The 25,805-nt window shown below is 42.0% G+C and overlaps 1 protein-coding gene across 17 annotated transcripts in view; it reads right to left on the bottom strand.

The window, feature by feature from the left end:
• Positions 1-518: 518 nt before the first annotated feature.
• Positions 519-25,805, bottom strand: part of FOXP1 (forkhead box P1) — a 528,267-nt gene continuing 502,980 nt past the window's right edge. For 11 of the 17 annotated variants that reach the window (XM_013052518.2, XM_013052512.2, XM_013052523.2 and 8 more), the window contains 7 exons: positions 21,918-22,119; positions 21,733-21,812; positions 21,031-21,132; positions 17,236-17,357; positions 15,415-15,484; positions 10,834-11,003; positions 519-5,401 (listed from right to left, as the gene is read on the bottom strand). In XM_013052518.2, the coding sequence (XP_012907972.1) occupies positions 5,257-5,401; positions 10,834-11,003; positions 15,415-15,484; positions 17,236-17,357; positions 21,031-21,132; positions 21,733-21,812; positions 21,918-22,119 (891 nt within the window). In that variant the 3' untranslated portion in view covers positions 519-5,256. The remainder of the gene's footprint in view (positions 5,402-10,833; positions 11,004-15,414; positions 15,485-17,235; positions 17,358-21,030; positions 21,133-21,732; positions 21,813-21,917; positions 22,120-25,805) is intronic. The other 6 variants (XM_013052546.2, XM_004738354.3, XM_004738353.3 and 3 more) reach the window with 3 other exon arrangements.

The following is a 25,805-nucleotide window of genomic DNA, read 5'->3' as shown; positions in this document are numbered from 1 at the left end:
CTAGCATACTTTTGATAGAATATTTTTATAAAATCATTTGTTCTAATCTAAGCATTTATCATTATATGCAAAAAGATTTCTTGATGAGAATATTATAGACGGTGCCTGTTTTTGACATTAGCATTTTATTTGGATGACTAATCTTGCAGATGTGAAATTTTAATGAATTATTCATGAAATTGCTTTCCTCTGAAATTTTAGTTTGCTCTTAATGCTAGTTATTAAACATTTTGTTTTTTTTTTTTTTTTCTGTATAAAATTTGATGAAGAGAAATAAGGGTGTGCTTCCTTGGGAGAAAAAGGTAGCCTCTATCTTTTCAGTGTTTTCCAGCTCCCTAAGTGGAGACGTAGCACTTTGAAATCCTGAGGATGAGAGCTTCAGCCCTCTGTGACGATGAAAGCTTTTAGTTAAGATTGATTTTAATTCTGTGTTGGAAGCAGCTGGTGATACACGGAAGGCATATGCCTAACATACAAGATCAGCAGGTCAGAAGAGGGAAAGAAACTTAGGCTGTCGCGACTTTTTACTACCAGTGTGAACAACCAGCATGTTTATTGCATTTGAGAATGCCATCATGTCAGTAATGAGTACTGACTACACAACATTTTTTTTTTTTATTGTCTGTATCCACAGACACGGAATGATGGAATTACAGTTGATGTCAAGGAATGAGTTTCTTTTATGCCTTATCAAAACAAAACGAAACAGAAAAAATTCTCGTTCCTGGCAGCACATATCCACAAAGCACCGTGCGCACAATCCGGACCGGACCCTCTTCCTCGAGGCTTCTGGGTAGCAGAGATCGTGCGAACCAAACTGGGCCCATAAAATGCCTTTAGAATCGTTAAGTCTCATTCTCAGGATAAAAAAGCGAAACTGACATTCAAAAACATCCAAAATATCAAGAGGGGATCCCGTGAACCAACAGGTACCCCCCCAAAAATTCAAAATCCTTATGAGCATGTTCTTGGTACCCTTGGAAACAGAGCTCAGCTGGAATGTGGAAAGGAGAGGAAATATTTTTTTTAACTTTTTTTTTTTATAATGATAAAATAGCTAGTGATTTACATCCATCAGATTGTGGGTGCAGAATCCCAGGTCTTCTTGACTGGGTCTGACGGAATGCAGGGACTAGTGTCAGAGCCGTCCCAAGGTGGTGAGGCTGGTGGTCACTGGGCACGTACAGTAGCCTTGATGCTTCATCTCGCGGCTGGTTCACTGCAGGCAGCGTCACTCTCTTACAAGGACAGACTCTAGGGACAAGGAGGATGGATTCTCATTCCTGACAGTGCGTTTGCCTGATACAAGGGACTCTCTCCCTAAAATACGCTTTTCTTGGAAAAAAGAAAAAAAAAGTAACAAATTGTCTTTACATCTTGGCACCTTGTAAAGTTTTCCTTTTTTTTTTTTAATACAAAAAGTTCAATAGCTTTGACAACTCCCCATTATTAATCACTACTTCACTGATAAACTTTGAAAGTGTGACCCTGGCATTTCATCATGCAAAATATTTACTGCAGCAGGAGAAAACATTTTTTAAAACAGCATTTTTTTTTCTCTTTTCAAATGTATGAACTGGTTTAAGATAGCCAGGAAGGCAGTGGTAGAATAAACACAAGGGATAGGAATGTATCAAAAAACAGATTAACACACACGCGCACGCGCGCACACACACACACACAAATCTGTACAAAATGCTCTGATCAATGAGAACAGAAAAAAACAAAACAAAACAAAACAAAACAAAACAAAACCTGTCAACTATGTTACAATTTAAAAGCCAAAGGGGAAAAAAAAGGTTAGGGAATTTCTCCCTCCCACATGTCAGGAAATGTCATCCAATATTCTTAAAGCAAGGATAACTAAATAAAATACATGTGCAGCATATTCTGCAATCCCATTACATACAGTAGTTTTTTTCCAAAGCTATTTTTTTTAGTATCATTAATATAAAGCAGTTGCACAAAAAGCAAAGGTGTTTTGACAAAACAGGTGTATGCATTTATTCCTTTTTAGGAACAATATCTAAAAAAAGAACCGCCCTCCGCCCTCCCCCAAAAAAGACAAAGATTCACACAGACACATTGGAATATATGTACAACGTAATAAACCCCATCCTAAAGAAGCGACTGGAACACCCCCCCCAAGGGATACAGAATCAGAATTGTAAAAATCATAGTGAAGTTTGCTTGCTGTAAAGCCTGAGAATTTTTTTTTCAGTTGGTTCTTCTGCAGGGCTGTGATACCTGCAAAGATATGTAAAATCTAATTTTTCTTTTTTTTTTTTTCTTTTTGCTACAGTCTTTAGACTAAGCATGCAAGACATACGACTAAGTGCAACTGAGTGAAATGTATTTTTTTTTAATTTTCATCATTCCCTAAAGGTTTGAACTGAGGTATGCGTACTAACAGTTTCTCATGCTGTTATCTTTACTCATGTCTAGCTACACATGCTGAGAATGAACTAATCTACCAGATTTTTATCCTCTTTTGAATACCAAACTAACCAGCAACCACTCAGTTTAGAAGCACAGGGCCCCCTTCCCATGACCCTGTCTGGCTACTGCCTGCACATCATGAAGCTGCCTGGAAAAGTTTTAAAAAAAAAAAAAAAAAAGAAAGAAAAAAAAATCTCGAGTGACCACAGACTGCCCTTTATACAGAAAGCAGAGTGAAGCTTCAAAAGAAACTGGCAAAGAAGTTTTTGTACCAAGCTTATGAGTGGACGGGAGTGTTGATTTCTTTCTTTCTTTGTTTTTTTTTTTTAAATGAAAAATGCTGACCCAAAGCCTAATTAGAAAAAAAAGAAGGAAAAAGGAAAACATTAAAAAAACAAAAACAAAAAGAACCCCGGAAGATCAATGCCCAGACAGAGCAAAAGTGATGCAGTGATCCTAGCATGGTCCTTAAAATCAAAGTGGCATACAATCTTTCTGAAAAACAAAAAAAAAAATGTATTCTAGAAATGGTACTATGTGAATGAGTTGCATTGTCGAAGCTTTTCTGTTTTCTTTCCATTGTGTCTTGACCGTCTCCCTTACTGGTTACTCCCTAATCTGCAGTGGCATCCATTCATGTTTCTGAGATGGGACTTCCTTCCTTCCCTTGCTCCTGTAATACTTTCAGCAGCCCCGTAACCTCTCGTTATGAGTTTTGGTCTCTGTTGAGGTACAGAACAAGAAAAAAAAAAAAAAGTAACAACTTTGGTTCCATTACCTACTTGGTCTTCTAAATTTTCTCTATGATGAAGGAGCAGTTCTCTTTCTCAGGTTAGCAATAGCCTAGAACTCATTAATTGCCTCTAAATTCTTTCGCCTCCTTTGATCAACAATAAGAGGATATTTGGCTTCATCAGATAAAGCATAAAACAGAGAACATAATTTACCTTTGTGTAATATCTTTGGTAATTTTAGAAAAAAAAAAAAAAGGTACAAAGAATATAAATTAAGCTCCGAAAGGCTCTCAAAGTAAAACAAAACAAAAACTACGGTCCTAGATAAATAAACGACTGACAGGAAAGTGGGTGCAGAGTGGAGGCGTTGAGGGGTTCTAAGGACTGAGGTTGTACTGACTGAGGACTGTCATGTTCTGTGCGCCATGTTTGTTTCTCAAAATGGCCAGGGGCGCCATGCGCCCCCGACTCCTCGATGTCGTCTGCTGTTAGTTTGGGATGCTGGCTCGGGGTGATAATATTGCGTAACAAACTGAACCGCAGTACCGAATTTGTACATTTGAAATGAACACTTTCGCATTTGAGGAACTCAGTCCTCATTAACTTCCATAACAAATTCAATCTGAAATTTTATTTGCATTCAAACAGATTAATGCCACCAAGCAGGTCTGGACTGTTGGTTAAATTCAGCGCTGCCACCGCTTTCAGTGGAGTTGCCCAGGGAAGCCAGCTTTTTTGGCCGTTTTGCAAACAAAGCAACCCAAGCAGGTTTCAGCCTCAGCGAGCCTGTGGCCCATGGCAACCTGGTCACCCGAGGGAGAGCCTTCCATGGCCACACCATCTAGTAGGAGATCTGCAGGGTGGGGGTGGGGGGCAGGAGAGTGCTGCCTGGGTTTCCTTGAGCTGGGGAAATGCTGTGGCATTTATTAACTGCAATGGTAGCTGCCAAAAAAAAAAAAAAAAAAAAGAAAAAAGGACAATACCAAAAACCAAAACCCAAAAAAACCCGAAACCAAATCCGAAACAACCCCCTTCCCACCTCCAATACTGCTTCGTGGAATGAATCTGCATTGTTCCTAGGGTGTCTCTATTCTTCCTTTTTTTTTTTTTTCTGTCATTCATTCTCTTTCTGGCAGGACTTCACGTCTGTGTGAGAGGACCTTCATGTGTAGAGTGCAGCATTTGGGACCTTTTTTTGAAAAAGACCAAAACGGAATGTTTTCTGACTTTGGAGAAAACGTGGTGATGTCTGAAGGAAACTGGAATGAGTGACAGAAAACTACGAACGAGAAATGACATTCAGCTTTTGTATAATAAAAACACCTATTTAACATTCATCACAAGGTACAGAAAACTTGAAGCCTCCAGGAGGCCGTGGGCCCAAATGGAGGCCTGAGGTCAGAACTTAAAATGGTATAGTAGAAGCAAAAAAAAAAAAAAAAAAAAAAAAAAAAAAAAAAAAAAAAAACATTAAAAAGTTTGGGATAATTACTTTTTAACCCCCTCCCCCCAATACACACACAAAGGCCTTCCCCATCCCAACTGGAAGCAAAACGAGAACAAAAACGAACCAAAAAAAAAAAAAAAAGGAGTAAAGGCAGTGATAATCAACATGCAGTACTGTGCAAATAGGTCGTCCATTGGAATCCTTAAATTCTGGGCAGAGGCTTGGTCTGCAGCTTAGGTGCACATGCTCAGTTGGGTGTCCTCAGTGTCCAACGTTGGCAGGACTGCAGTTCAAAGTCTGCTGCTAAAAGTGAATCAGTTTAGCAAATTTACAACACTGATGTTGACTGTTAAGAGAGGAAAATCCCAAGTACCAAACAAGTCCATCCAATGCACAGAGTACAAATTCCTTTTTTCAACAAAAAGTAGAAAAATCAAAAATACTCCCAAATGGGATTCTTGATGGCACTAAGAGTTAACACGTTTCAGCGTTGTCAAAATGTAGTGAAAATCCTCCAGACTGTACAACAAATGGAGAACAATTTCACTGCTAACTTTTGACGTGTTTTGTTTTTTTGTTTTGTTTTGTTTTGTTTCCCAATCTTCGTTCTTGGGGTTGGCCCCCGCCCAGAGACGTTCACTCCATGTCCTCATTTACTGGTTCGTCTTCGTAATCTCTGTCGTGGTCAAAATCTGGACTGTGGTTGGCTGTTGTCACTAAGGACAGAGGTCCTTCAGCTTCCTCTGGATCGAGGGGTTCTTCTTTGACATGCACGGGATGCCTGGAAGAAACGAAAACAGGTTCACTCGGAAGCCCCTTCCAACCACGCTAAGTTGGGGGCTTTGGGCAACAGAAGCCACGCTCAAGGACTGTACTGTGCCCCAGGACAGGCACTAGCTACGTGTGGATCCTTAAGTGAAAACTAAAAACGCCCATAATTTAAAATGGGAGTTTCTCCTCTGCACTGGGGCAGCCCAGAGATGACACATTTCCATCACGGCAGAAGGTTCCTTTGGGCAGTGCTGCTGTAGAATGATCTCTGGCCAGAAGCAGCCTCTCTTCCGCGGGGGGTGTGCTTACACCACCCTGAGCACTCAAGTCACCCTGGGCTCTGGTTAAATAAAGAGCCGCATGGGACCCTGCAGGTCTGGGTGGGGCCCGAGACTCTGCCTCTCTAGCAAGCTCCCAGGCAATGCCGCTGGTCTGAGGACCACCAAACTTTGAGTACCAGATAACAGGCCCCGCAGTGGCATCCTGTGGAGAGGCATCCGAGTCTTCAAATCATTACTCGAAATAAGAATCTGTAACACAATGGTGGTTTGTGGGGACCACTGAGCGCGGGAGGCTGGGCTAATCATGGCTTGCTGTGTGTTCTGCTTTGCTAGTTAACATGCAGAACCTGTGAAAGAACTCTCCAGAGACCGACCCCAAGCGAGGTTCTATCATTAATCAACTTCAAGCAAACACAGCAAAGAGACACCATGATACATGCTTGAAACTCCAAATTAATGCATATTTTTACAAACTGTCAATAAGGCAAGAAAAGCCCTGCCAGGAAACACAAACGGAGAGGAAAAGGCTCGCCCAACACAACAATATGATAAGAAAGCAGAGCCCCGATCAGAATAATAACGCTGTCAGCTGTAAACAAGGCAAAACAAGAGGGCCGGCTGGTAGCGGCCACCGGGACGCCGCAGCCTGTGACGGGATCTGCCAACTTTCTCATTATGGCCCAGCACAGGGTTCACCCGAAGGGGACTGCGGGGGATCCCGCGAAACCACTCCGATAACAATTGGGAAATGTTGTTCGTAAATCATATTTACAACCGATCCTTTGCAAATACAAATTACTTTCTGTGGCAAGCCTTTTGATATGGAAAAGAACCATTCAAGTTAAAATGGTCCCATCGCTGGGACCGGCTGCAGAAGGGATTTTTTAATTGACATTATCAAGTATTAGTAATAAGAGGTGCTACTGGGATGGATGATTTCCTAAATAATTGATGTATGCAAACCCCAAAGGCCACTTGAACCATTTAAAAACAAACAGGAGTGCTCTGGACTGCCCTTGACGATGTGAACCTTCAGAAAACCAACTGACTCTAAAATTAGCACAGCATACATAGTGTCTAGGGGTAGATGTCAGGATAAACAGCTTTTCAAAAATGGTGCCCATCTTCCTAAAAACTAGTTGCAAAATGAAATGTCTCAAAGTTGTAGTCCATTGCATTTTCCTGGTTGTGCTCTGTCCTTTTTCAGCTTTTTCATGGCCCTACTTCTCTGTGTTTCTACAGGGACCAGACCCAGGACTGGCTGCGTACTTTGCAGAGCCCAGTGAAATGCGAAGATGTGGTTCAAAAATTGGTCAGGATTTTAATATGGAAATGACAGAGTGTGCAAACTTCTTACACTGTGCCTCTGGAGCCAGCCCTGGTAGGATCCCTATATTTTTGGGGGAAGAATTAAGTGTTCTGATGACTACACCTTAAAAAAAAAAAATCACCCATAAACCTAAATTAAGGTAGGTTTTTGGTGTTTGCCTATCCTCTCCTGGGTGGCATCATATTTTTAAATATTGTGTATATAACAAATCTGATTATTTTGTCAGCTTTTGCAGCTGTAATTCTTATAGGTATACAAGATGCCTTCCGTGGCTGCATCAGTCCCTTAATGCTGGGCATTTTGTGATTGTCTTTTTTCCCCCTTCTTTGGCTCTTTGAATAATACAGCAACCACTTTTATCCATTAATCTTCCAATTTCTGTTGATTTACCTCCTCAGGATAAATTTCCAAGAATGAAATTCTGGGAGCAAAGGCTAAAAACATCTTTATGGCTCTTAAGATTTATTATAGTATTAATTTCCAAAGGGGTAATATCAATTTAGACTCAACTTCCCCAGCCCCAAGCGTTATTTTTTAAAAAATACTTTGTTGCTTAGCAGGTATAAGGTAAGCTCCGGTTACCTTAAATTGTTCTTCCTGGATTACTGACAGTGGTGAACATTACCTTCTGTCTGAATTTCATATTTTCACTATTGAGCAGTGCTACCTCATAAATTACCCCCAACCCGTCTCCGCTGATCACATCTGGCTAGAAATGTACCTATGTGCTACTTAGCCCTGTACTGAAGCTCAAATGTGGTTTCCCTGATCAACATTTTCCTACTTTCACTTCTTTAAACAATCAGAATTATTCATCTTTTCAGGTTTATAAACCTGCATTTGATGACCTAGGATGATATAAGGCTATCAGAGGCGGTGGGGGGGGGGGGATGGAACAGTAATGGAACATTCTTAATGAAGTTCTTGCTTTATAATTTTTCCACTCTGACAAGGCAGTGCCTTGGTAGGCGCAAACAAAAACAAACCAGATACGATGCTCACGGTAGAGAAGATTTTGTTTTCCCTGCGAAGTTGCAGCTAACGTTGAGTAAGATTACTTACCATCCCCAAGACCTAGGTTAGGACCCTATCACGCATGCTGGCTCACCCCAGTGCCTAATGCAGAGTGGGTCCCCAACCAATGCTAACTGACGAGATCTGTGTGACAACCTGACAACACAACCGAGTTAGGCATTAAGGCTTCTTAAAACTCCAGAGAAATGAAACCCAGCTTCACGACATTTCTTGATACCAGCAGATCCCCCCGAGTGTGGCAAATACAGTCAGCACACAGGCCTGCGGTGCTTCAGAGGATAAAAGAGAATGGATTTCCACGCAAGATACATTTCAGGTAAGACGCAAACTATTTAAGATGCGATGTTTCACATACATTCGTGTGTCTCCTGGAAATCAGAACCCCACAATGCGCCACCTTGCACGTCGCCCCCTGTGCACCCCCCCCACCGAAATGGTTCTCAATGAATAACTGTGCAGAACCACACATCTCCCTCCTTACATCTGAGTAATTCCTTTGTCTAGCCACTCTGGGAACACGAGAGTTTTTAACTAGAGCTGACTGGTGTTTAAAGGCATTGTGTTCGGAGGGTGTGTGCACAGCGTGCAGTATTTTGCTTTCTAGCTCCGTTAGCTCCTATCAGGATAAAAGTCTAATGCCCTAAAGCCATAATTATGTGGCTACTTTCTAGGGTTTCCGAAGAGAAACAAAATGTGGTAGTGTCGGAGCGGCACAGGAAAGGGTAAGAATGAGCAGCTCTGTTTCAACGTTAGATAGTAGCTGGGCTGCCGTACTAACAAGGTCCTTTAAGCCGTGCCATAAAGTTTACGGCTTGATTTATTCCAATAGACTAGAACAGTTAAGAAACAATTTGCATCATAGCAGGGTAATGCATATTGCACAAGAAGGAAAACTATGTCATTACAGAATTCACTTAATGGAAATACGGGGTCAAAAAGAGTAACAGTCTGTGACACTGAGAGCAGGCACAGGGACTCTGCTGTTGACATATAATTATATTTAGCAAACAGTGTAAAGCCGGTAGATCTGAACAACAGTGTGCATTCTGACATCTTTACGGAGAGTTTCCTTAACACAACCAAAACCGACCCAAACAAAACACAGCCGAAACCTTCCTTTCGTTAACATTTATGCTGACTGCTTGTGAAACCTGCTTTCTGGTAAGACTGGGGTTAATCTGAAGTTGTTAAACAAATTAACTTTGTAGTGGCTTTATCCTGTACAGCAAAATCAGCATCATTCTTAACTCTTGCCTGAGGTTTTTAATCCAAGTATCTTTCTCTTTTCAGGAAAAGAGTATTTAGTGTTTTGCACACTATTTAGTGTTTTGCAATAAATAGTAGGAACATACATCAGCTAACCCTTGGAGTTCATAAAGAGGACGAGAAATAGTCTCTCTTCCATTCGTTAACTTCAAGAAAGACTTGCTTTAATGAGCGTTTCTGGAAGTAGCTTATATATACCAATTTATGTTTGCTCTGAACGTCCTTAATATCTGAGTAAACACGCCTGTCATGACAGAGATTTAAAAATGAATACGAGGGTGACTACAGTCAAGTCAGAAACACCAGACTGCTTTGGAAAAGATGATATACAGAGGTATCAGTGTCAAAGAGAAACACGTTCTTAAAATGTGCTAAGAGACTGTTCACATAAATTAAAAATGATTATTTCCATCTTTTAAGATCCTTTTCAGAACACCTTGGGCATGAAATTCAAATGCTAAGTAACCACATTTCAGACTCCTTCCAGTGCCACCCATTATCCTGGCCGACAGCAATTTTCTTTTCCTTGTCTTTCGATGCCTAGTCATTCTGGTCCTCGTGGCCACAGGTCACGGTTTCCATTTCTATCACTTAAATAAGGTGTTGGCCAGGTAAATCAGAAGGAGCGTGTAGACAAGTGGCCTGTGGTAGGAGCTGCCAGTGTTACGAACACTGGATTGGTTTCTTCATTTCAAGTGGGCAACGGTGGAGCTGACACTTACTCGAAGGGAGAGACTGTCCCTCTAGAGCATCCCCCACAAATCCGATCATTTGGGAGAATGTGGCTTCTTTTCTCTTTTAAACTTTCCCTGGCAGGGAAGGAGCTGTCCCAGTCACGGCTCTTCCGCCGTCACGCACCCACTCCCCATGGCGGAGGGGGTGTCACGGCCTCTCCTGTGGTTGGCCCTGTCCTCCTGCCGTTCACATTCAGCAGGGACAACCATCGCCCTCACTTCATTCACTTATATGGTGCTCATTATACTGCCGTCTGCTGCTATAATGCTCCTATTAATTTTCCTTTTGATATTTTAAGAGCAATCTATAAATCACGCCGCCTTTCATTTGTGCCATCATGAATGCCTGGGCAGAACACTTCAGCGCTGTGTTTGTGCTTCAGACTATCAGACAACCAAATAAACAAGTGTTCTTTTCCCCCTGCAAGTCGAACAAACTGACAGAGACGCATACCGATTTCAGGCGGAAAAGGTAATGTGGCTTCAATAATGGCCTGAGATGCCCAGCAGAGGGGAAAAAAAAAGCAAAAAAAAAAGCAAATGAGTCACCCGTTTTATTGCTGTGTGCACTTGTAGGGCCGCATGAAGCCGACTGCTTTTATGGGAACGTTAGTAAATGGTCCTTTTATGTGCTAACCGAGCTAAACACTTCCAGAAGCACCAACTTTCACCCGGGTTCTAGGACATCAGAAATTACAGAAAAGGGATCCAAAGCAGCTTGAGAAGGGCTTGTGTGCACATCGAACCGGGAGCCCGGGACCTGAACGCAGAGACCTTCTGGGTGGACAGTACTCACACGGCTTGCAGAGGGGATCTGCCTGGACTGCTGTCGCTCTCGTTGCTGTTGGTATGTTCCATTGCCCCGTTCAGCTCTTCCCGTATTGCGCTGGCTAAGTTGCCCAGAGTGGGATTTCCCATGGAAGCGGTAGTGTATAGAGGTATACTATTCTCAGCCATCGAAGCCTGCTAGCAACCAAGAGAAAATAGATGAGGACACAGAGTAAGCACAGACAGCGAAGCTGTTCATTACGGGTGTAGTCACCGATCTTCCGTTTAGGTTCATAGTAGGGCTGGCCAATAGAAGTTGCTAATAGGGAGAGGAGTTTGCTTTCAAAGGCAGACTTGTAACCCATGTCCCACGCTTGGTTTCCAAGAGCTGGCTGGGACCAAAGGGGTGGTGGGGAGGGAGGACTCAATTTAGCACTGCTGGGTAGAGTCACGTGGTTCAGACAGGGCTATCGAAAATGAGCTTTCTGTCTGATGCCTTCTTTCAAGATGGACTGAATATTTCCAGATCACAGGGAAATATAATGGCATTTTCATTTCTTTATCCACTTTGATGACTCCAGTATTGGATATTAAAGATTTGATCCAATTATTCTGGCCTCAGAGCTCAAACTTATGAGAACTTCCATAAACATTTACCTCTTATATCCTACAGAAAAGGAAGAGATTATAGAATTGGAGTCCATTTTTATCTCTCTCCTTCATTTTGGTTTTAATGATTTCTGAATCTGTTTAGTGTAGTCTGTGTGGTGTTACCCCACAGTTATCTCAATCTTTCCGGCTCAGACCGGTCAACCTGGAATTTTAGGACTGAAGGAAAAAAATAACTGTCAATCTATATGACTGTCAGCCCCAAAGTATAGAAATGGAAAAAATAGGAAATCCTGAAGTCAGTGGTGGGATACTGTTGGCTTCCCCTCCTCCTGGGTTTGAATAAAATGACCACCCAGTCTCGAATGCAGACAGTTGTTAAATACAACCCTGAACTAATTTCATTTGGGTAGTGATTATAACCCAGAAACTTTTCATGTTAAAGAGGACAGACTTTTAAAAACTGGCAGTGTAGTTAGATCAAGATTTATCAAAACTGTCCTCTTGCAGACTACAGTATGCCTGGTTTTCCATCCTAATGAGGAGAAAGTACAGTCACAAGACAATCTGGCATGGTGACTTCAATTGGCCAGTCACACAAGAGTCCAAAGTATTCTAGAAATTCTGGCTCTAGAGAGGAAGAGCCAACAGTGAAGACAGAACAGTGCAAAGCTGGGCTGCAGGGAACGTGCCCATTATGAGAGCTGCAGCCTCGCTCTTTGTACAGATTCCAAAGCCAGGGATGCCTTGTTAGATACAAGCCCCCGTGATGGGTCTTCACTTAACACACCGTTGGCCAATGGACTATTTCAAAGCCAGGCTCCATGCAAGTCCACAGCTTTCCCTTCCCTCCACTTCTGGATTTACATAACTGCCGGCTTTTTAAAAAGTGGGAAAAAAAAAAATCCTGTTTTTATTTCCAAATGTGGTGAACTCATTTTGACGAACAGCAAATCTGAACATTCCCTCGCTCTCCTACAGTTTGTTAAATAATTTGCATCAAGTACTTTTTTCAACAGATCTCTTATAATTGCAATAAAGCATTTTCCTTTTTTTTTGGCAGAGCAAAAAGCAAGAACGGTTGCCAGATTATTTTTTAATTTCTCCCCCCCAAACTGCAGCTGGATAAGCATCTTAACAGCCTTCATTTGAGACAACTCAGTGGTCATATCTCTCCCAGTCATGAAAGTTCTGCTCTAATGCTCAACATTTCACCATGACACAGTCAGAACGTGGCCTAAGTGGGGCTATCTTTACAGCCTGGTAATTTTTTTTTTTAGCAGCTTCTCTAGTCAAAAATGGAGGGGTAACGACAAAACTGACGTGTTTGTTAGAAGGTGTTCTTTGGTATAACATGGTCACCCTTACAGACAGAGCAGCCTTCTTAAAACGACATGTTCTCCTTGGCTCTCCAAGTGTTCTAGGTGAAGGTCATTAAAACATGGGCCGAGGCCCAACAGCCACAGTGGTGAAAGTCCTCCAAAAGGCAAGCACTTCTACTGATCCCTCGGTGGTGAGATCAGAAAGATATCAATGGAGAGAACCAGCCTTGTCCCTTTAAGAAAATGACCAAGTAGAAGGACAGTGTCTGCCAGGCCGAAGAGCCTCTTTGCTGCGTGAGGGATCAAAGCAACCCACCCAATGCTAGAAACAGTAACAAAGTCGTTCTTTTGTGTAGTTGATGTCTACAGAGGAGCAGGTGGGGTATGATGTTTATAACGGACTTAATTATATAAATGGTCCTGTGTACAGTGTGTGGTTTCCTCTCAAACTGGCACTTTTTTTTTTTTTTTTTTTTTGCACAACAAAAAAAACCTTAAAAAACAAAAACTGAAACCTAAAACTGAGGTGCCTCAGTAATGGTACAGAAGTCCGTAAGTTCCATAATGGAACATGAACCATGCTAAGATCCTCGGGGGAAAGGCAGTCTATAAATAAGAAGCTTTATGGTTACCCTTAGTTACTTCACTTTTTCAGAGCATAATGCAATCTGTCTCACGTCCAATGTTTTATTTCTGTAGTGGATTCTGCTGTCCTATTTTATATATTGTATATCATGCATTATGTTGCTCTAGTAATCTTTTTAAGATGTTGTTCCACTATTATTTTTACTTGTCTTGAGAAATGGAAATGGGCAATAATGGGAAGGAAAGCCTGCTGGTAGAATCCTGATTTAATTTGCACAGCAGAAAGTTACATGAGACTGTCTACTGCCCGTGGATCCAAACTCCTCGACAAGAGGAAGAAGATCCATGTCTCCCGTCATGAATTTGTATCGGTTTATTCACCTCACCTCATTACGCACATAAAGTGTTCTTGGAAAGCTACGGGATCGTTTTGGGCTCCCCCTGAAAAGGAGAAAGGGGAGGGAGGATGCCAGAAACAAATGTTTTGGAGAAGAAGCACGAACAGTTTTGTCATGATAAGGCATACTAATTTAAATTAGTCACATAGTTAAGAGAATCCAAAGGATCACTGCTTTTTTTCTTGCCTTTCCGCCTCATGAATGTAAAATGTGCTTGTAATCTTAATACTCTTCCAGATAGAGCAGCTTTAAATTCACACTTCACAAGACTCCAGGGAAAATAAGTTACTAATGAATGGTATTTACAGTGGCAGCATCTAAAGCGCACTCTCATTTGCTTTTCTAAAGTTACTGTGTAAACTACAAGTAATTAACAGAAACTCAGAAAGTAGTTCCTCCTATTAAAGTTGGTACCAGCTAAAAATAAATAAATATAATTACTGAAAAGCTAAGTTTCGTGCGTATGCCTCAGCATGGAAACGGTGTTAAAGGTGTATCATCTATTGTTGGGAGCCGTGAGGCTGCGCGGAGCTGGGGAACTGACTGTGCAGGGTGCAGGGCAGGTGCTTGATAAATATCTGTTCTAGGAGTAGTGAGAGCCCCGCGCCCATCCGGATCTCCCCCCTCTTCACACACTCTGTTCCCATAATGTCAAGTCTCTTAACTATTTTTCATTCTCTTCCCTGACCCCTTCAGGAGCCTTTTTAAGACGACCTTGTTTCTGTGTCAATGTTTCTGTTTGCGTGTTAGTGCCCTTTCGAGGGGCACAAGGCATTGGACTAAGTATGGGCGATAGAGCCCCCAGCAGGAACTCCTGCTGTGAAGGCCCAGGATGGCCTTGGAGTACATACGCTCCATCTATGTACAGAGTATGTCTTTTTCAAGGCAGCAAAATTCTCTTGGCCTGTCTTCTAGATCATTCTAGGCAGGGGCAAACGCAAACTGGACCACTGAGAGACAGGACGACTGAAAGGCTCGGCTGCCTGGGGGCTCGCATCTGGGTGGCAAACTCCCTCCTGCTCAGGACCAGTGTCTTCATCCCCTTGTAATGCTGGTTATGTAATGAGTGCTTGGTTCGTCAGTGGGAAACAAACATTCTGTACGCTTCTTATGCAATCTTGAGCAATCTGCTGGAAACCTAAAGAGTGTTCTTCAACACCTCTCTGGTTTAAACAAAAACCGTTTACTTTTACCAAGGGAACCAAACCTGGATCTCTCCTAGCTCTCTCTTACCCTCCCCCCAACTCCCCAGCACTGGACTGAAGATGCTAAAACAGACTTTAGAAGAAGTAAAAAGCCCTGCTTTCTCTTTAAACCCGTGAACAATAGAAGGTCATGTGATACAGTGGCCTATCATCCAGCACATTAATAGCTGTGCTAGAGTAATTACACTTGTGGTATTTTTGCCTCAAGTGAAATTCTGAAATAAGAGGATGGAAATTATGATACTGCTGATAAATATTAATAAGTGAACTTTTAATTTTTTTGCCACAATATTCAAAATGCTAAGCATCCCGCTAATGCTGAAGCAGCCCGATGTGTTTGCCTCCAGGGAGTACGATGCTTTGTGCACTTAAGAAAAAAGTTTAACGGAATTAAAATTTAATATCTAATTAGAGCGAGGCTAATATATTTTGAAATGAGTGGGGGAGACATGTGCCTCCGCTGCATGTTCGGGACGACCATTAATCTTACCTGTAAAGCTGCATTGAGGGGCGTGCAATAGGCGTGGCTGGTCTGCATGTTTTTAATAAGGGAAGGGTTACTGCGTAAGAGAAAGATAAAAACTCAAAGTTAAACGCCATCAGCCCTGGAGAGTTCTGAGCTAAGTTTTATCTTAAAGCTTGCTGGTATCCCTTCCCAATCAGAAATCCACCCGCCCCTCCCCACCCACGTTAACAAAACCAAAGGGAAATTTAGGTTTTCTACACAGCCCCTGGCTTTACGGGGCTGGTCTGTGCGAACACCCCTGGGGTAGGACTTTGCTCTTCAAGGAAACTGGGTATAAAATCCGGGCTTCAGTTAGACCAGCCCTGGGCACTCCCTCCACTGTTGCATTTTTTTCCCCCTTCATAAAATCTTGACCTCTCTGCAAATTTTTAGTAGCTGCCATGAGTCCAATAGGAAGGCAGAATCTCTGGTGGGGGTTGGGGGGCGGTGGCTAGGGGTGAGCTGGTAACAGGGATTCCTGGGAGTTAGCTAGAGAATCGTCTCCATGATATTAACTCCAGAATCACCGTGGGAGGTAAAGGCAGGAGGCTCTTAGAGAAGACCCCTCCCCCTGGTCCACCAAGGCGCATTTAGCGCTAAAAGGAGATGGGGAGAAGGGAGTGACAGGGAAGGGTAGTTCCCAAGTAAGGTGGGGAGGTTGGGCCGAGATCTTTCTTGCACAGCCAAATCTGGGACGTTGTACAAATACTGGATGCTACGTCCATGAGCTAATGCAAGGAAGACAAGACAACATTCGGAAAAAGTCGGGGCATGGAGAGGCTTCCAGGAGGAAGTCACCCCGATTGATCCCTGACTGGCCCTCAAAGGGAGTCTGTGTGCTGTTATGGGTTTCTCTCATCATTCATTTCCTCTCATTTATGTTATTCTTATAACTGAGCGGGCAAATACCAAGACATGTACCCCGTTAAACACACATGTTAAGTCTCCATTAAAAGCTGCCTTTTTACTTGGAGGAATGACTTCCAAGCCAAGGTATTTACTCTTAAAGGGTCCCCGTAAGCTGCTGAATCAAAATACAACCAATATGTGCATTAAAGACGTCAAAAAAGCATTATTCAAGGCACTGGCGTTCCAAAGAGAAACAAGAGAAGTACATGTACGAATCACACAATTTAGCTCCATTGCAGAAAGCCGTGGCACTGCTACTTGGTGAAATGCAAAACTACATGGGATGAGTCAACCATGCAAAGCCAAAGCAACAGCAGAAAAAACAAAACAAAAGCAAGTAAAGGCTCTTACTGTGTGACAAGCTCGTCAAAGTTTTCATCGGGGCAGTATTTGCGAGGACGGCCTCGTTGAATATGGCGGCCACGTTTAAACTCTTCATCATCAACTGTCCAAAAGGACCCAAACTCATCCTCTACTCTGATAAAGCACTTATGCAGTGAGAGGTTGGTGCGAATGGCACCCTGGGATAGGAGCAGCAGCAAAGGAGATGGAGTGGCAACAAAAGGAGACGGGGTTGGGGGGGCAGAACAGACATCCAATACAGGGAACAGGAAAAAGAAAATAAAATGCAATAAGCATAAGCAAATGGTTTGTGAGGGTTAATATGCATTGCCACCTAAAAGCTACTAGCGTGGGATGCAACAAAGACCGGCAAGCAGGGCAGGGGACTGGTGGGTATACAAAACAGGAGGGATGAAATGCTTTTTTGCTTCCCTTAACTGAGACAACGTGAAACCGGTTCGTCGGTCTAACACCGTCTAGCAGCCAAAAGCCTCTACTTGACACTTGTTAGCACAATCCAAGCTAGGCTAAGAAGTTCAAACATGGTGGACGTACCCACTGATCTTTTGTGGCCTTCGTTTTTGGAATTCTACTTCATCCACTGTCCATACTGCCCCTTTAACGTTTTCTACTCGCACAAAACACTTGTGAAGACTAAGATTATGACGCACTGCATTCTGCAGCAAGTATAAAAGAGAGAACATTTACATTTTCTATAAGAAAAGACTCCAAAAACAGCAGTACATTCAGCCTCACAGTCCACATTTGTCAAACCATTCCCAAGAGCTGTAGCTAACCACCCCCGTGGATGACCTTCTTGAGGTTAAGGATGCCTTTTCCAAATGTAAAAATTAAAAAAAAAATAAAAACCGAAAAACAACAACAACACAGAAGTATCAATTAGTTATAGTCTGGCATTTTCATCTACTCTCTGGTAGGAGTTAACTAGAAGAAATGGTTAACAGAAGCCCCAAATAGGGTTCACAGTAAAAATCTGAAAATCGTGTTAATATGACTTCAAAATAAACATGCAGAGTGTAAAACTGTCCCCGTTAAGCCCACTGATCTCCCATAGAAAAGGGTATTTTAAAAAAATCATGCAAGATGACAATATTGTTAAACGCATTTTGCTCTTATTCTTTTTTCAAAAGTTTTGGCTTTAACACCTTCTACAGGTCTTGTCAGGTTTATCTAAATTGGATTTTACCATTGAAAGCATCACCTCCTGCAGCTGATAGGAGGAGGGAATGAAATGATCCCCAGGACATCAGTATCCATCATCAAGCTATGTCTTACCTTCCCGAATGTATAAAACCTTGGCCCTTACTATGGGTAATTTCCTTAACTAACAAAAAATGCCAAAGAAACTCTTGAGTAGAACTCCTAATGGCAAAAAGAGGATAGTTCTGCAGCTCAGAGTTCCTAAAGACATGTTTCTGTCCCTGGTCCCCATGTCTCTTTCTTATGGTTAAAGGTCATTTCCAAGATCATTCTTAAATGGAGACCCTTGATACCCACAGCCCACCAAAGGTGGGTAAAGAAAAGCTTTTAACATCTCCTCTTTGCTTTGATTTTCAGGAAAATCCACAACCATGCTGGGGCCCGGAACAAACATGGCCTTGTCTCTTTAGCCTCCTTGGTTGAACGGAACTGATCTAGACTCCAAATTAGACATGAGCATATTACAAAAAGACCCATGCCATTGACTCAAGACATTCTTCTTACAGGGCATAAGCAGGTGACTGCTGGGACATGAGGAGTGGATGCAGACATCCCATCTCCCATGCCGTGAAAGCATATCCTCCACTCCACTCCACTCCATTCCAATGATGCTGCCATCGCTCAAACGTGCCGCACGGCACCCCCTTGGGCTGCCCACAGGTATTTCCGTTCTCAAGATCCTGAGACCTGTTTCCACTTTTACGTAATCACCACTGGTGACTCTGACGGAGAAGTCAGATGAGATAGTGCTGGTTTTTCTTTTTCGATATAGGATACTTAGAAGATAACGAAACACGTTTTATGACATAGCCAAGTTATCAACCACTCGCAAGGAGAATCCACAGGATAAATTCTCAGAGTTTTTGAGCAATGTCAGCATAACTGGGGTAGGCTGAAAACGTCCAGGGACTGTGAAAGGACACCCCTGATTTCAAACAGGTTGGACAGGTTTGCATGAAAACAAAAGAAAAAAATCTTTGAAAACATTTGCCGGGTTGTATATATACTTGGTAGGACAAATTTCTTCACGTGTAAGGTGGTAGTCTGCTCTTGGAATAAGCATTTTCTTTCTCTCACGGTACCGACACAGACTATATATATAGGGATGCAAACGGTCTCCTCTTACCTCCTAGGACGATACTAAGGAGGTTAAAACAAGTAAGTCCAAATTATCTTTTAAAAAAATACTGACAGATCATGTATATGTACGGAAGACATAATGGGGAAAGATATCAACATTTCCCCTCCACCCTATCACTCTCTAATATTTGAGAATAAGCATCGTCGAAACATTTAGAACTGCAGATCTACGGAAACCATGTCTGCCAGAAGGACTGCTATAGATCTGTCTGAAGAACAGAGCCATGTGAGTAAAGATAGAAAGTCAAACTGAAGTTTTATTTTCCAAGACTGTACATCTAAGCAAAAGCATCCAGAAAACAAGAGTTGCCCAAAAATGTGAGTAAGCCCTTTTCAGCCGTAACTTAAACTGGGCACTTCACCTTTTGTTTAGGATAACAATACCAACAAGGACCCGGAAAGAAAATTATACGTATTTGAGTCATTTGGTACTTGATCTAGGATTGTTTATATTGATGGCACTTTTTCCTGCAGTTTGCAAAAATGAAAAAGTTAAAGCTGTAGATCTGAGCTTAAATATCATATTCACAGCCAGTAATTATTTTTAAATTTGATCACTTGCTATTTATAAAAGGCAATTTGAAGAAAATGTCTGCTTCATGCTTATACTTCCTACATTTTGAAAAGCATTCATAGCTAAAGATACTTTGCATTTTATCTCCTAAGGGAGGCTGAGGAAAAGCGGGTAAGGTTTTGAACATAGGTTCCCTTCAGCACCCATGTGTCTTAATGGAAATAAAAAAGCATACTTTGAGCCATAAAAGATATTCATGGCTGTGTGAGGTTGATAAATTAATTCTATGGTTATATTCATTTTCTTTTAAAATGCTAATTTCGTAAGAACATAAAAGAGGCAATGTGTTTTCTGTTTTTGTTTTTCTCTTATCTAAAATTTTAAAAGTAGCAAAGAAAATTTCCATTGCATCGTATAATAAATTCCTATCATATTTATAATAATGACATGTAAAAATACCCTAAGATATTTGCATTTTACATGTTGTGGAATTTGGGGATTTTAAGAATTCCAGGTAGTAAAAAGGCAAAAAAAAAAAAAAAAAAAAAAAAAAAATCCAAAACCAGATTGAACTTGCCCTCTTCTGTAGCAATAATATTTAAACCAAAAAATTAAAAGCAGTAAAATCCAAAAATTTGTGAGGGCTTCATTTAATACCATGGAAGAAATACTAAAGGAATCTATGAACCCATTGCTGAACTGGAAAAGAGGGAGGTCACGTAACCCTCAAGCCTTGTTAGGGCATCCCATGCGGAGCTGAGGGATTTGGTCCATTTTATAGCAAACGGCATTACAGTGAAGTTGGATCATTTCCTTTTCCAGATTCTCTATGAATCTCTGGCAGATAGTGTGATATATAAAAAAAAACAAAAGCAACCCCCCTCAAAAACAAAACAAAACAAAACAAAAACCCAAAACGAAAACCAAAAACTTAATAATATATTGTGCTCCCCTGTGCTAATTTCTATATACAGAGCTAGTCATGAGACCACACCGCTTTCTTTACTAATTATGGTAAGGAGCATTTTTTTTTTCCTTTTTTTAAAATCCAACCAGTGAAGGTTATGTCAAGTTTGTCTGATCATTTCCCCTGGTTAAGAAAATGTTAGCTGCGCATCTCAGCAAATACTGGTGGTAGCTAATGATGAACCACCGTGAGATTTCTGTAACTAAGAGGACAACCTGAGCATTGGGGCGACAGTGTCATCCGTTCCTTTCCCCTACATATTCCAACCAGACAGAAATTACTTTATTGGCTGGTTCAGCCAAAATCTGATGACAGTGCAATGGTAGTCTTCTATCCCAGCATTCTAACCCCAACAGTACTCTTTTCTTAATAAAATACTCCCATAAACTTGACTCTGAGAGTATCGAAATAGTACACCTGTAACTTACAACACCTGCATTTTATCAACAACGAACTCTTTTATAAAATGGCAAGACCTGAGCCTAAACAGGCCCGGGAGGAAGCTTACCTTCCACGTGGCAGCATTGCGTCGGAAGTAAGCAAACATTCGTGTGAACCAGTTATAGATTTCATTTAGTGTTAGCTGCTTTTCTGGAGATTCGAGAATGGCCTGTGAAGCAAAAGTAAAAAAATGAAGATAATTTATGACCAAATCAGCAGAATCGTCATTATACAGTTTCTTGAAAATATAAAATAACCATGATTCAGAGCTAAAGCCCAAGAAAGGTTTCACGAAATGATCTAAGATTAATGGTTGTATTTAACAGTTCAATAGCAAAATTCAAAACGGAATTATCTAATTGTTTTGAGTTTTTATTTCTGTTTCCGTACAGAAATATTAATTTATTAGTCATTCATAAAGCAGAATCAAAGAGAAATGCAAAACATTTCACTAGCTGATTAAAGCTCAGTAATTATTTAGAGCTCAGATTAATTCTAGGGATCAGAGATTACTGTAGCTTGTGATAATTGACTTGCCATCTTTAAACAGGCTCATTTTCACTGTTGTGTGAAATGAATTTCCTAATAATCACATCGTATTGTAATACTTAATCAAAAGCAATTATGTTATATATTGCAGTTTTAAAAAACCTCATAGAAAAGGTTTTAGCATGCTTGCATACTAAACGGTTCTAAATCTACTTCATCAATATACTATATCCATGTACATGTAGACATTTGATGGAATTTCCCATACTGCGTTACTCACCTGCCTAATTAAAGATGCATATGTAAATGGTGGTCTAACTTCTGCGTTCTTATAAAATTCTTGGTTCTGCGCAATATCTGCTAAAATAAGAATCATTGTCCTATTAATTATCACTTTTTAAAAAGAGGCTGGTCTACAAGAATTGCATATTACAGTTCTACATGAGGCAAACAGGAAGTAGCTACCTGAAGAAATGGGCACGTTGTATTTGTCCGAGTACCGCCGGCGGATGGGTCCCACCGTATGCATGCTGGTGGTGGTGATGACGGAGGGGCCTTGGGTGACGGGAGTGATGGGGGCGGTTGGGGTCGTCGGAGTATGAGGTAAGCTCTGTGGAGAAGCCTCAGATGCAGACTTGGAGAGTGTGACACTTGATACCAGATTCAGCTGTGAGGAAGAGAAGAGTTCTTAGAAGAGCTTCAGAAAAGCAGGGAGCAAGCAGGCATCTGAAATCCAGCAGGAGCACAGCAGGGGATGCCCGGCTAGCTTTACTTCTCTAAGTAGATGCTTCTAATCACCTGAAACGGGAGGCAAGTTCCTACGTAGAAACAGTTCGCATAGTTGGTTAGTTTAAAAATCTCTCTGGCCATGTTCTCCTGACCCGTTGGTGACACAGGTGTTTTCCAAAGACGGTGAAAAATGAGTGTGTGCACAAAGGGGTGACCTAGCCCAGTGAAGTTTGACAAGCTCTGGGTCAAAACATTCCTTGAGTCATGACTTTGAACCCTCTTGAGCAGCCTACTGTGCTTGGCAAACCTCCCGGAGGGGGTGGAGCCCTCACAGCGCCAGGGAACACCAACATTCTAGAAGCTACCAGTTGGGATACACTGGTCTAGACCTGAGCGCTCCAGCAGCACTTTCTGCAACATGCTAGCACCAGTGCAGAGCTGTTTTTACTTTTTATCAAAATTAAACTCTTGTTTAAAGAGCCACATGTAGCCAGTGGCTACCACTCTGGCCAGCACAGGGATAAGCTACTTAACTCCACGATTAAACTGCAGCAATTGAAAACACCACAAGGATGTCTGGCCCTTGGCTCCCATTTAAAAAGACTGCCACTGGGGCACCTGAGCTGCTCAGTTGGTTGACGGTCCAACTCTTGATTTCAGCTCAGGTCATGTTCTCATGATCATGGGATCGAGCCCCGCGTTGGGGGTCTGCGCTCAGCATGGAGTCCACTAGAGATTCTCTCTCCCTCTGTCCTCCACCCCCGCTCACTCTCCCTCAAATAAATAAATAAATCTTAAAAAAAAGAAAGAAAGAAAGAAAGAAAGAGTGGCATTAATCCAGTAAGACATCATTTAGTTCTATCAGTTGGCAAAGACTAATCTTTGAAAGCTTTATGTGTAGTCTTCATTAAACTCTATCCAATAGAGGACTGGAATCTATTTTTAAAAACTGACTTACGAAACATCGGGAACTGTACAAAATTTTTTTCTTTCAGTTTCAAATGCTCAGTAATACAATGGAATCTATAGCATCAAGTTATCTGATGCATTCTATGGCATGCGTTATTTATTTGAAGTCGCACCAAGGAAGATGGAGTACTGTTTCCTTCCTTCCATAAGCCTTCACCTTGGAAGTGCTTGTCTTATTTGTAATAGTTTTTAAAAAAATGGGCTTGTCCCCCTTACCCCAAGTTTCTTCTTCCAGAAATACTAAGTCTGGCTATACTACAGAACCTGGCCATTTTCAACACATTATTTTTACACACAATTGCCATCTCAGATACTTCCAGCAGGCCCCAAATCCAAGAAACTTATGCCAAGGAGGCTTACTTGTAACATTTTCTCAAACCAGATTTCAAATCATTTAACAAAGTTACATATTTCACTATTGCAGTAGTCTTACGGACAAGACACTATTTGTGGGAGGTATTAAAAATGAGATTCCTCTGGGATCATAAAGAACACATTAAAAGGTCTGGTTTGTTGAGAAGATACAACCCTACTCGTGCTCCGGTAATGAAAAAGGCCATGAGAATGCCTCTCATACGTGAAGACAAACAAGCAAATAAAATAAAACCCAGGAATCTGAAGAGAAGAGTGAGCAAGTATCGTTAGGCAAATATGCAGGGAAAAAATGTAACTATATTGCGGGAAAGGGAATGTCGGTGGAAAAGCCTGTAGTTGTGCTTTTCTTTATAATCTCCCTGCTCCTACCAGTGAAATGCTGACTCAGCCAATGCCAGACCCCCCCCCCCCCGGCCCCCACCCCCCACCCTGGAGAAGGGCAAGCTGTGCAGAGGACCCTGCTCTCACAGCCGCCGCCCTCACCAACCCCAGCAAACTGGGCCAATGCTGTGAGCTGCTTTCTTTTCTATTCGTGCTGGAAACGTGCCTTCATGACGCGTATTTGCGGACTAAGTGCTTTCAGTTGAGAGAGGCAGCCCTAGGATGGTGCAGAACTGAGAAGCCACGGGGGAGGGCTGGGGCCGACCTCCTCGGCGCCTTGGGCCTTCATCACGGACCAAGTGCAGCCACTGTCTGTATGAGCATCAGCCCACGCGACGGGTCAAGGAAATTAGTTGCGGGAAGGCTACTGCTCATAAACACAACAGCTTTTCAAATTCGGATGCTGCTAGGCCTAAGAATATCCCAACACAGGAAAGTCCTGGAGACCATTTGTATAAACTGTGCTGCGAGCCACCTGCCACTGTGTGATTACACTTCCTTCTCCTACTGTCACTGATCAGTGAGAAGTCACTGCTCACCGTGTACAGAGGAGCCGACTGAGGCTTGCGACTAAGGGAATAACTTGCCTCTATTCACAAACAGTCACACACACACACACACACACACACACACACACACACACACGCGTGCGATTCCAGGCTCTCTGTATAAGCATCTTATGCCCAGTTAGTGGGAAAAATAAACACCGGCCAGTTTCATTCCTCTGTATGCTCATTTTTGGAAAGGAAAGGAGTCCAGGGATAGCTTTAGTCCCTGCTTATAAATCATATTCAATAAATATTGCTGAAAAAAACACAAGGCATCTGAAACTGAAATGACACAGACAAGGGCAGAACACTCATTTGCTGCCCCTTGACGAGCTTACCACCGAACACAGACCCTGGTCCAAGGGCAGTGTGTGGATCAACCACAAAGCAATTCTGAGGACTAACTCTACTTTTTGGCTTTTCTCTTCCATCTAAGGACAGCACCTAAACACTGTAACTTTCTTCAACACTTAATGAGAATTATAAATACAACGGCCTCAAGGAATTATGCCGGCCGCTTTCCTATTTTGTGCGGGAGGGCATCAAGTGTGCTGGGCTCCAAAAAAATCAAAACTCGTGTAAACGTTCAGCCAAGTACAAATCCATCTTGTGGTGCTCACACAGGAGAACGGACATGTCACGTGGTACTGTGTCATAAAATGTGGGAAGAATGGGACATCTGCAGCTTTTACCCAGGGTCCAAACCCCTGGGCTGTCCGTACCGAAAAAGCAACAGTGAAAAATAAAATCCTTCCAGGTTAGCACGACCCGCAGAGAAATACACGGTAGAATTTTCTGGAGGCTTCTGAACACAGGTAGCAAATGGAAATAAACACGAAGCCAGAAGAGAGCAGAGAGGGGGCTTACCAGGCTTGACAAATGACACCGTGATTCACACCCACTGCTGGGCTGTCTCTAATAAGCCACAGAGGAAGCAGCCAATCTCAGCTAATTACCAGATAAAAATGTATTGTAAGGGTTCTAATTAGGAGACGCGGATGGAGGTGATCTAATGATTAAATGCTGCATTCGAGTGACCCCACCATCAATGTGCAGTGGTGCAAGATGTCACTGGAATATTTTGTAGAAACAGTAATTTTACTTCGAGGAGGGGAGGCAGTAATATTTGTAATGATGGCTGTGAGGTAAACTAATTAAAAGACGGTTCCTACAGGAAGAGGGTGGCTGAGAGCAGCTGTGGCCATTCCACAACCAAGGGCCAAGTCTCCACAGAGGAACGGCAGTCAAGTGGAAAATTTCTGCCTGACCTCTGGCCTTGCTATTAATTTGCAGGAAAACTAATGACACATATACATATTCCCACAAAATTGTTCTAATTGCTAATTTGCCA

This window comes from Mustela putorius, unplaced genomic scaffold, assembly GCF_011764305.1.
Source record: "Mustela putorius furo isolate JIRA1106 unplaced genomic scaffold, ASM1176430v1.1 tig00000095_pilon_pilon_pilon, whole genome shotgun sequence".
Taxonomy (NCBI): Eukaryota; Metazoa; Chordata; class Mammalia; order Carnivora; family Mustelidae; genus Mustela; species Mustela putorius.
Note: the sequence above shows the minus strand (reverse complement) of the source record. Positions and strands in the feature narration are given on the sequence as shown.